This window comes from Lissotriton helveticus, chromosome 10 (assembly GCF_964261635.1).
Source record: "Lissotriton helveticus chromosome 10, aLisHel1.1, whole genome shotgun sequence".
Lineage (NCBI taxonomy): Eukaryota > Metazoa > Chordata > Amphibia > Caudata > Salamandridae > Lissotriton > Lissotriton helveticus.
The window spans coordinates 528662505-528674818 of NC_136071.1; the positions used below are offsets into that span (position 1 = coordinate 528662505).

The window sequence follows — 12314 nt, forward strand, 5'->3', positions numbered from 1 at the left end:
TGTGAGAGTCCCCCAGCAGCTCCACAGGCTCCAGCCAGCTCCGACCCTCCGCACCGACCCGCCGAGCAATTCTCCGTCCCCGAGCACCAGCCTCCCAGTCCCGGCGAGGTGATGGGGGTGTCTGCAGGCGAGCGCCCAGGAGGAATCCACAGAATTGAATCGATCCCAAGGCGTCCAGGAGCAGTCCGGCGAGGATGAGGGGAGATCACAGATCCTCGCAGGCTCCCGACTACGTCAAGCAGGTAAGCGTCAGAACCAGTTTCTTTTTTTTTTTTTTTCATCCAGTTACTCGGCAATCCAGTTACTTTTGGGTAGTAGATCTCCCTGACTGGTGGGTACTTAAGAGGGATAAAGCCCAGAATTGGGATCCCTAGTACCGGGAGCTCTCACAGGAGCTCCTACCAGGCGGCCATCTTGGTTCTTGGTCATACCTTCTCATCTTGGGAGAGAAGCCTTGGCTGAAGTAAAACTATGACTATTTCCTGAATGGGAAAAGGGCGGTGGGGTCGAATCGGAGTTGATGAATGTCAACAAACTCAGGAGTTGATAGGTGCTCACAAATGTTCACAGCAAGTATGTCTTGATCCACCCACTCCCACACTTTGGGATCCACTGCTGCAGATGGTTGTATGACAGTACAACGTGGGCTATTACCACGCGTGCCATTACAACGCTGTATTTACAACGCAAGTCGTTACAACGACTTGCGCTGTAAGTGCTGGATAGTGGAATAGTTTAATTTTCTATTCCAACTCCAGCCCACGTTACAGTAGGGAAGGTGTTGGAATAGAAAATTAAACTCTTCCTTGTCCAACAGAGCCCTCCAGCGCAAGTCGTTGAAACGATTTGCGTTGTAAAAGCAGTGTAGTAATGGCAGCGCGTGGTAATGCCAGCGTTGTAAAGGCAGTTCCCTGCTGCAGATTCTCGGCCTCCGCTTCGGGGGCAAACCATTCATGCCCGTCAGCCCTGGATTCTTCTGTCAATTACTGCCTGGGCGAAACTAAGCCAATCTACGAGGTAAACATATGTGTCACGGCTGAAAAATGGCTCTGAGAATCAGGCTCTGAGGTGCAACAATTTGTGCTGTGAAGTATGGCTGTACTTAAAGGTCAGCATTAACACCCGCAGGGCGCTAAACAACTCTTGTCAGAAGCTACTGGCTGTTTGTGGAAAAGTACTCGTGTCAATGGTCAATACTTGCCCTGCATGGAGAAACAAGGACAGCCAAAGCCTGTAGAACTGATCGGGAATCTCAGGATTCAGGAAGGGAAGGAGTCCGCATACGTCATCCATACAGTGCACCTGAAACATACAATGTAGACAAAAAAATGAATCGCGTTTTAAAAAGTCACATGGCGTGCTTGATACCTTGGGGATAATTTAGCATGTTTGGTTCCATGCAGAGGTTACACCAATCGTGCAGCTCCGTTAGGCGATTACTTCTAAAAGTGAAAGTGGAAAATAACTTCTCTGATTTTTAGAAAAAAACTGTTCCCACACTTGTATAGTAAGAATCATATTTGTTTATTTTTATTTTCTGCGATATAGCACAGAATCCATGTATGTCACCTTTGTTAGGCTTTGCGATACATACTTGAAACACTCAACAGGCTGGGGTGAGCTTAACTGGTTACTGAAGGCAAGACAGATGGAAATAAAGACCAGTGGGAATGGTAGTAAAGATTTTTTCTGCCTCACTTACTCTTAGCCAGTCACTGGCCTGCACCATAATTTCCTGTCGACCCCCTCAACCCCACACACCCTCTGTAACTACATCCTCCCTTGGTGCATGGCTTGACCATCTGCCTTCCTCTCTCATGTATTATTTTCCATTTCTTCACTCTCAGCGCAGACACTCCCCACTAGCCCACCTTCCTCTTTAGAGACCTATATCTAAGTCATCATATGGCTGCATCAGACATCCATCTAGTTACAATCCATTAATGAATATCTGTCAAATTGACATTCTCTTTGGCACCAATTACCAGGCTGCAAGTAAACAATGATGAAAATCCATGTGCCTTTGGGGCAAGTGTCAAAAACCATATGCTAGGGAGAGAAATGACAGCCTGACTGATGACCACTGTGAATCACTCACTTTAAATGAATGGTGCAAGAGAACTGGAAAATAGTGGAGGTCAGTGCTTAATTTAAGCCAGTGGTGTCCGGTGCTCAGCACTGGCACTTAATCATCAACACCAGTGCTTTTCATGAGCACCAGTTGAGTACACATTCATTTATGGTAGGCACGGGGAAAATAAGTGATTTGTTCAGAATCATAGGATGTTGAGCCGATGCTGCGACTTGAACTTGGTTCCCCAGCTCCAAAGTCGGCAGGTCAGGCCATTACGCCACATACTCTCCACACTTTCATGGTTAATTGTTGGTTCTGTTTTAGGCGGATCTAACAGGAAAAATGGGTTAGTGCAAGCTGACTCTGCCTACAGATCTTAGGCTGTGCCAGCACTCAGGCCTAACTATACAATGTCAACCAGTTGAAGGACGGCTGTGTTTATTTTACATTCTTATTTTCATGCTGGACATATCAGGGCCTGATAGTGAGTAGTGCTGGAGTAAGATTTAGGACCCAGGGCACAGAGGTGAAGAACTGAAGCACTGAGGTATTTAGCTCATAAATAAGTACTGATCAGCTCAATATTGGAGTTTGTTTCTGAACACTTATAAATGGTAGAAGATTGAAATGAAAAGTTACCTTAATGATTAATATTTAAATGTTCTCCCATTTGAAAGCGTTGCATTTACAAACAACAGGGCTCTTGCTCCCAGAAGCCAGTAGATACTGTGCCATATTTATACCTGAAAAATATAGTCCTCTTTTTTAAATGGGAAACATTTGAAGTGAAGAAAAATATTTCTATGAAACATTAAGCCTGAATGTTTTTCCCCACTTTCAATTAAGCCAATTGCATCTTAGGGGGTCATTACGATGTCTGGCGGATTGCCTCCGCCAGGCTGGCGGTAGCCACCGCCGGCCTGGCGGAGGCAATCCGCCCAACATCCACACTAGTTTCCCCCCCCACCATATTAGTATGGCGGGGGGGGACCTTAGCGGACGGAGAGACCGTCCGCCGCTTTTTCGCCCCGGTCACCTTGCGGCCGGGGCAGAAAAGGAATAATATGGTGGCGGTGTCTATCAGACACTGCCAGCCATATTATGATGTGTGTATTTAGGTGCCTTTCCGCGGCGGCGATGCCGCCACGGAAAGGCATGCGGTCTTCACTCTGGGGGCCCCCTGCTGGCCCCCAGAGTGAAGTATAGATGGGGGTGCACATGGGGGTACCTGTGGTACCCCCCTTCATTTGCATTTACAAAGCGGCAGGCACCGCGCTGTGCCTGCCGCTTTGTAAATGCAAATGCTGAAATGCATTTTTAGCATTGTGGCGGGCAGTGCAGAGAGCACCGCCCGCCACAATGCTAAAAATACAGGATGTGCCCGCCACTGTGGCGGGCACATCCTAATACCCCCCACGGGACCCCCGCCCTTATGGCGGGCGGTCCCTATTACCACGAGGATGGCGGGCGGGCAAAGTCCGCCCGCTGTCCTAATGACCCCCTTGGTGTTTTATGAAGCATGTTTCTTCACTTTAAATTCTTCCTATTTAAATAAATGGCTGTACTTTTCTGTTATAGACATGACAGCTTGTCAACAGGCCACTGGCAGCAAGATGCCTGGGGTTTGTGAATGTGACAATGGGAAAAGGGATTATTTAAATGAAGAGTTTTATGGAATCCTTATAAACATAAAGTTAACTCTTCAGGTTAATTTTCTTCCATTTCAAAGTGTAGCTTTTACACACAGCAGGCATCTTGCTCCCAGTGGCTGGTAGACACAGTGTTCTATTTATAACTCAAAAATACAGCAATTATTTTAAGTGGGAGAAATTTTAAGTGGCGAAAAATTTTCAAATCATGAAAAAAATGTCAGAACGTTTTTTAGGCTTGAACTTTTTCCCATGTAAAAAAATGGTTATTTGTTTGTATTAACATGTAACGGTACCACATATGACGAAAGGTATTCCAATGCCACAAGTGCATACGACATAGGCTCTCAGTCACCCATACACATTTATCCCAATCACAAGCACACACGTTCATACACCCCCAAAGGCAACACTGTCACTGACACAAATGGCAGTCCTTTCACAGTACCCCTAGCCCAAGTATTTTGTTCCAACCCTAGTCTTAGGCTGTAAGGACATTAGGCTTACATTCAAATAAACTGGACGTGGGGGTGTCTGGTAACATTGCACGAGTGGCTTGGCCTTCAGTTGCTCACAATGATTTTCAGTGACCAGATGTAGCTCTCACTACAGAAAAGGTTGGAGACCCTTGCCAAGACAAAGTTACATTAGAGCCTCGGAGCTGGAGCAGAATCTGTAACACACATCAGCATGATAGTTCTGGCGGATGACAAAGGGAGGCATTGAGACTCCCACAGGCTGTGTTATTTGCTAAAGATATGCTTTCATCAGTTTTTACCTTAAAAAGAGGGGGCCTGATTCACCAACTGCACTTTATTTTGTGGTTCCGTGGTACTACTACAAAACATACTACAAAGTGCTATTCACAAACTGCACTTTGCAGTAACTTACACTTTTGAGTAAGTTTATTACCTTTCGGTATTCACAACTGCACTTTCATAGTAACTTACAATTTTTGCAGTATGTCTCTACCACCATTATTTTCTTTGGCAAGATGTTGCAGTAACAGTGGTTGGCTATGTGTAGTGCTGCACTTACTACAAAAATGTAAGTTGTAAGCTGCTGGAAAAGTGCAGTTTGTGAATACTGGAAAGTAGTAAAATTACTAAAAAGTGTAAACATACTTAAAAGTGGAGTTTACCTTTGTGAATCAGGCCTGCAGTGCGTGGACATGGCTTGAGAGTTCTTGTAATCATTCTGTAGGTAAGTGGATCACAACAATAAGTTCCAATTTTATTTCTTAGAGCACTTGAATTGGAAATGTTCATTTACTGCCACCTACTGGCCAAATTTTAGTTGTGCGGTAACATGTTTATATAAATGTAAAATTGGTAACAATGAAATGCAAAAAGTGGATAAAGACTTTATTTATCATAAAGTGAACTGGTGTAATTTGTATTGAGTATAGTGCTGTTAAGGGCAGTGCTGCAGTGTATTTACAAAACTTATGATAATAAAAGAAATTAGGAAAGGCGATATAGGGGGACAGAATGTGGCTAGAGGAGTGGCAGGAATTCACTTGAGTGATAGTGCAAATAAGAAACTTCATATTATTTTCTTGGAATTGTACACCTATTTTAAAGATGACGTGTATTGTGGTAAAAGTTGTTTTGAATACACTTTTTTCATATACTGCAAAAACCAAGTTTGTGTGAATGGAATCGAGTGCTATATTTTGGGATAAATACTATCACTATTATATCCATAATATACATGGAATAATTATCTTTCTTGAAGGGACACCAACGAGTGCACATCCTCTTTTACAAGACATCAAACATTATTTAGAGTCCCCGTGATTTCAATATATTTCTTCATTGTCACTGACCACGTAATGTCGTGATCCCCCTCCGGTCTCACTTCCGCTCTCAGGCTATGTCCTGCCTGGAAGTGACACAGTCCCTTTAAGTGGACCATTCCTAGCGTGCATGGCGGAACAGTAGACTGTCAAAGGATGCATGGTTGAACCATGGCAAACAACTGATGAGGCACATTGCATCGGATCTCATATTAAAGAAGACCGAGTAATACTAAACATGGATTGATCTCATACGTAGTGACGTAAGGAGTGTATTCAAATATTTCTCATCTTTAAACATGATTAAAAAAAACGACTTTTACATAGAAAATCGTAACACATTGTTAGAAGAAATTCACTTAGAATCCAAAATATTTTTACAGCACATCATTAATTCCATTGTTTTTACAAAAACATACATAGTTCAATTTTCCATTTTAATTTTTTTTAGCTCAGAAGATGGACATCAACCCAACTTGCTAAAGATTTGTCCTGCGGCCACTAAGATTCACATATTAAAACTGTAAGTGCCAGCTGAGCTGCCTTGCAGGAGTGGGGAAGAGGAATGCTATATAGGGACTATTTTCATACATGATCCGTGCAGCCGCTGTGCCTAAGTGAGGTACATGGGTATAGGTCTCTCATGGCATACGAGCAACTGCTAGATCAAAGTTAATATATCTTGCTATTCAGCGATATCTGAATGGTTTAAATGAGGCTCCAGGATTTGCATTGAATGTGCTGCACAGCTGTGATTTGGAAACATTGAAATCAGTGACTGAACCAAAAACATACAAAAGTTTACCTGGGAACAGAGCGTTGCCTCTTCGTGGAAATATCCTCTCATAAAATCACAGTATTCTCTGGATGTAATTTCGCACCTTTAAAAGAATCATATTTGTTTAAATGTACCATACATTATAAATCCTCATTTTAGGAAAACATTAAAAGCTGAAAACAAGCTGTCTGTATTTGCAGTATTTACACCATGCATTCTATAAGTACAAGCAGGTATCACTGCCGCATGCACGTTGCATCAGAGGTGTTGGTTAGAGGTGGGCGAGCCACTGAAAGCTCGAGCTGGGCTCCAGTCAGACGCCGGGCTCTGGCTCAGCTCGAGGTCCTCTTGGAACATCGAGCCCAAAATGAGCTCAGTTTTCATGTGTCTTCTGCCTGCACCTCATGCACCACGAATTAAAGACCGAGCATTAACATCGCATGTGAGAAAGAGAAAGACCGAGATACCCATTTTAAGTGGCTGAGTTGCACAAACTGAAACTAGAAAAAGAAGCTCAAACCCAGCTTTTCCACTTAACCAAATGATGTGATCCTAGACAAAAACTTTAGTTAACGGAGTCTCCTTATTCATTCATGATCACATATGAGAGCACCGTGAACACAGGATGCACTATGCAAAAAAATCTTGTGTTTTGGTTTAATACACTGTAATATTGCCATGTATGATAAGAATCTAGCCCGGATACAGGGAACTTAGGATAAATAATGCCACTTAGTTCACTAATGACACTGTAGTTCGTCTGAGAGCAGGGTACTTCTAAGTTCATGTTTAAAAACGATCACTTTCAATACAGTGATCTAATCCGATGTACTAAGGTGAAACACTGCCACATGTTCAAGAAATACACGTTTGTACTCTGAAGAGACGTTCTCATACTTTACATGATGTTTGTTGCAAGATTTAGGTGCCAAATATTTTCAAGGCTCTGCTCGTGCGTGGACTGTGAGAGCCAAGCCAAGCTCTTGGCGTGGCTCTCGCTCCCCCATCCCTTGGAAATGTGTTGGTTTGCCCACCCCTAGTGTTGCTAATGATTTGCACTAACATGTACACACCAAACCTGATACTTTTGCACATTTCACGCCAAACCCCAGAATGCACCAGTGCCTGACGTAACACTGCACACATTGCTATAGTACTGCTGGATCAATCTTTTGATATACTATGGCTGTAAGGAACAATGGCTATGCTGCAGCGGGGCGTACAAGCAATGGGGTGTGCAGGGTAATGAGGCTCGTGCTCTGCAGTTCCACAGCAGCCTTGGAGACTCGTGAGAATCAATGCTCACAAAGGTCCATTTCACTAAATGGATAATAGCTCCCCGACGTTCTTGGCGTGTCAGAAATTGGGGTTGCGGTTATCGTTCTGTTCAAATTGGGCACATACACTTAAGCATTGAAGCGAAAAACCTTTTCTTATAATATTGAAAAGGGTCATCCTCTCTATAAACTAGATTACTCTAATGAGTTGACTGCATCCTTTAAATCTTGTTATATGTTTGAGAAACCCATGTGTTTGCCCTGATAACGCAACAAATGATTTACGAGGTCGCGAAACACATGTTGGCTTGGCTTCAGTTTTTTGTTACGTTCCTAAGTATTAACTAACAAAATATCTGAAGTTTGAGCATCACGTCTCTTAGATGCAAACTTCGGAATTCTGTCTAAGACAGATAAGATCCTGGTTAGCTCTGTCTGCAAGGATATGGTCTCCTTCCAAATGTACAGGAACACTACTGGACTCTACAGCAGATTATGTACCACAACAAAGGTCTATAGTTGGCAGTGTGCCTCAGGATGAGGATGACTGGTAGAAGTATAACAGATGCTGGGTGGAATCACGCTTATGGGACCATGGGCTGGCCTATCAATTGAGACCGACCCTATGAATTCCTGTGATTGCAGAAACTAAGTCATGCAGCTGAGATATCATGCAGGAAGAGAGAATATTGGTCTGGTTCCCTATCACTGCATTTGAAAAAGCTACATTCCACCGAATGCATTTAAGAAAATCTCCTAATATCTCCAGCGATATCCCATTATCTTTGCTTCAGGAAGACGCGGAACACTTTGATTTTTGATTGCTAAACTGAGTTTGCTCTCGGGCCTTCCTTCTTTGTGCCGAGAGGCTCTAGAGTGAACAAGAGCTGATAAAACTTTATTGAAATAGCATGGTGTACCCCTCAAACCTCAAGCACTAGCTGTTACGAAAATGATCAAATAAGCTCTCGGTTCAGTGCTCTTATCTGAGCTTTTAACAAATAATTCACAATGAAATGGCTCAGTAGGTTCAATGCGGTACTTTCATAGTTAATTCACCCCCCCCCCACTTCTTTAAGAGGTTCTGTGCGAGTCCCAAAGCACAAAGAGCTCTATTATCAGTTTGGTCGGAGGAGGCCGCTTCTGGGAACCCACACTAAACTCATGGGGGAATCTCTGGCTATGGGATGCCACTCAAACACCAGGTGAAGACCAGAGCCTTCTACTTTCTGTTCAATTCTAATGATGGTGCAGTTGTCATTGGTCGTTTGTGCCACCCTCCTCAGACTTCATAAACTCCTAGGAGTTCCATCTATGTAGAGCCAGAGAGAGAGGGACAGTGGATACCAGGATTCATGGGCAATCGCATGCTTTCCCTGTCCTAGAAATCCATAGGAGGCCTTGCAAATCTCACAGTTCCCTCATGGTGAGAAGGTGCTCGTGCAAACGCAGGAGTGTGATCATCTTTATAAACCATGGCCAAAGGACTGAAGGAATTTTTTTAATTTTTCAAACACCTTTATTGAAAAAGAATTGCACTTCAATGTTACAGAATATGCAGGCGGAGAGTCCCCAATCAACGAGGAGAACCATAGTCGTTGCATACATCAAGTGACACATCATGAACAAATGGCTCATTGCAAAACACAGAGAGAGAGAGGTACTGAGGCAAAGCTGAGAGAGCGGGTGAGAGCGTCTGGGAAAACCCTGACGCAAATTGAGGAGGACTTGGGGGGCAAGAGGAGCGCGTGGGCAGGGAGGTAGTGCCTTACTGGCCAACTCCGGCGGCCGACACGCAGTGCCAGCAGGGAGCGCGGGAGAGGTCGCAGAGTGCAGGGAGTTCAGGCACAGGAGGTGAGAGACAAGTGGACCCCCAACATCAATTGGGTGGGAAGTGGCCGGTATCAGGTCCCCGAATTCGGACAGAAGAGTCTGACAGCCCAAAGCATCCTCAAGCCAATCGCTAACCTTGGGCACAAACCTTCGGCCCCAGCACATCGAAACCATGCGCCGCGCGAGAACAAGAAGCATCGCAGTCAGCCGACGTGTAGCGTCTGGGCAGAATTTCACAAAGCCTAGGAGGCAAAGCAGAGAATCCGGCTGGCCAGCGTTGAGGTGATCTCAGTGATGGTAGCACATACTTCGCACCAGTATGCTGAGACTTTGGGGCACAGCCAGGCAAGGTGGGAGAAGTCTGCCACGGGGGCAGAGCATAGTAAACATCTGTCGCTGGGGATGAGGCCTTTTTTGTGCAGCTGAGCGGGGGAGCGATACAATATATGCAAATATTTAAAGTGAATGAGGCGCAGGCAGTAGTTTGGGGATAAACGTTTGGTCTGTTTCAGCAGTAGAGCCAGACCTCTTGAGAGAGGTCAGTGCCCAAATCTTCACTGCATGCCGCACGTGCGGGGTCAGAGGAGATGGGGGACTCCGCTGGTGCAAAGGCGTAGATCTTGGAGACCAGCTTGTGGGGGGAGGGGGATGTGTAGAGAAAATTGAGGGCAGCCATCGAGGGGGGGCTGAGGAAACAAGGGAAGAAGCTACCTACCAAGAGCCCTGAGTTGATAATAAAGCAGAGTGTCCATGGGGCCGGACTCGGCAGCGAGAGTAAAGAAAGTGTTGCTGGGGTAAAGGTCTGACACCGTGGAGAGCCCCAAGCGGGCCCCGTGTTTGGCCATTCCGGACATCTGTAGAGGGGGGAATGTCGTGTAGTGTGCAATGGGCATGGTGTTTGCAGAGAGCATACTAGAGGCGGAATATCTCCGGAGCCCGTCCCAGGCCCATCGCAAAGTCTCCACTGTGTCGATCTCGCCGTGCGGAGGCTTCGCCAGGGCGAAAGGAGCGGTCAGGAGCGGCCAGGGGGCAGCGAGGTCAGCCTCCACCATGACGTGTGGTTGAAAAGGTGTCAGGTGGAGCCAGAAGTGGAGGAAGCTGACTTGGGTGCTGAGGGCGTATAGTTTGAAATCTGGGGCAACTGACTGAAGGAATTTCTGGGAAGAGTTCACGGCAAAGCAGGACAGGGGCCAAGGTGGAATCCTAGGCATTACCTAGGCTGTGATGTGCCACTTACTGCAAGCCCTTTCAAAATTATTTGCAAGACATCAGCACGGTGGCAGCCCTACCAACAAGCTGTTGTTTGCCAATTGTCGAGTGCCATTGAAATCGAGAAGTAGGGTCACTGATAGCACTGGAAGTACAGTGGGTGGGTGGTGACATTGGCGAGCCAATACCTACACTCAAGTCAAAACAGGGCGTTAATCAACTGTGACTTTATGTGCCTGAAAGCACAGCTATCCCGTTTCCAACAGCAAAACCTTACCAGCAAGCAAAGTCTATCTCATATCCATAATGCAAAGGAAAATCCAGACGGGAAGGTGTTTTTATCTGAGATGTATGCCTTTTATCTTGTTAAACAATCTTCCTGGCCAAATGAACAGCTATCTATCATTCTGCAGAGTTTAGAAGTGATGATAGTTATTTGCATTTTAAATGTTAAGCATAAAAGGAATCAGACTTTCAAAAAATGGAATGACATGAAACCTTTTATACGTGGAATGTTCTGACTTTCCATCTAAAAGAGTAATTTGAAGGGAAGGGGCTTTTCACATAATACTGCTAAACACTGACAGTCATTTCAAGGTCACACTACTGCTGAGTTGTAATAATTCTTTCCTGGCCCATGGCTAGCTTTAATGTCTCTCCAAGAGAAACAACTGACCCACTTACAAACAAACATTCAGATAATTTAGGTTGAACCATGTTGTATCATAGAAGGTCTCCTATGGCCAGTGTCTGGGAATTCTCTTGAAAGCACAAATAACGTGTTTGAAGAATGTGGAGAGATAACATTGAACCCATTTTCACCTTGATGCTTTTTATGCTCGGCCCGCTCGTTTGCTAATCATCATATGGCGAAAGCACCTTAAAACGGAGGATATCTTTTTTGTTTAAGCATCTGTACAAAATATGTATATGTAAAAAGCAGGCCCATTTTAGACACAGAAACTGTCTTGGTCCATAGCTGACTTGGTTCTACAATAGCGAGTAGGACAAACAGAGTTACTGTGAGCGTTTACTGGGCGAGGGGCGGGCAGTAACATTACTAAAGCCGTTAAAGGCTCAGATATTATAAACCACTGTCTTAATCATGATTCACAAACTAAGGGGGTCATTACGATGGCGGAGAGACCTCCACCGACAGGCTGTCGTTGGCTGTCTCCCCGCCATCTGAAGGCCGTTCCCCACCCGTCACATTAGGATGGCAGGCGGTTCCGCAGCATTGAGAAACTCCGACTGCCCCGCATCCGACGGGCTCCTTAAGCCCACTGGTGCGTAGACGGGCCTCCCAATTCCTAAAATGGTTGCGGTGCCTACCAGGCACTGCCGTAGGGATTATTGTGTACCTTTCTTCCTGCCTGTTCATGGCAGTTAACCCGCAATGAACAGGCAGGTGGAAAGGGACTTTTGGGGACCCTGAGCTGGCCCCCTTTATCCACTGGCCCCCAAACGCAGGACCTGGGGCCACCTATGGTGCCCCCATACATATGCCTGCGCCATGTGGCAGGCACCGCATGTTGCCTGCCACAAAGTGCCTGGGAAATGTAATTTGTCCCTTTTTTGCATTGTGGCAGGTGCTGCAGTCAGCAGCACCTGCCACAATGCAAAACATCGGAAATGCGACCGCCTAGGCGGCGGTCGTATTGTAATTCGTACTGTGGGACTGCCACATTGTAGGCGG

At 45.4% G+C, this 12314-nt stretch overlaps 1 protein-coding gene across 3 annotated transcripts in view; it reads right to left on the minus strand.

Annotated features, from left to right (window-relative positions):
* Positions 1 to 12314, minus strand: part of RHBDF1 (rhomboid 5 homolog 1) — a 488528-nt gene that overhangs the window by 14749 nt on the left and 461465 nt on the right. For all 3 annotated transcript variants that reach the window (XM_078663071.1, XM_078663072.1, XM_078663073.1), the window contains 2 exons: positions 6327 to 6402; positions 1202 to 1302 (listed from right to left, as the gene is read on the minus strand). In XM_078663071.1, coding sequence (XP_078519197.1) covers positions 1202 to 1302; positions 6327 to 6402 — 177 coding nt within the window. The remainder of the gene's footprint in view (positions 1 to 1201; positions 1303 to 6326; positions 6403 to 12314) is intronic.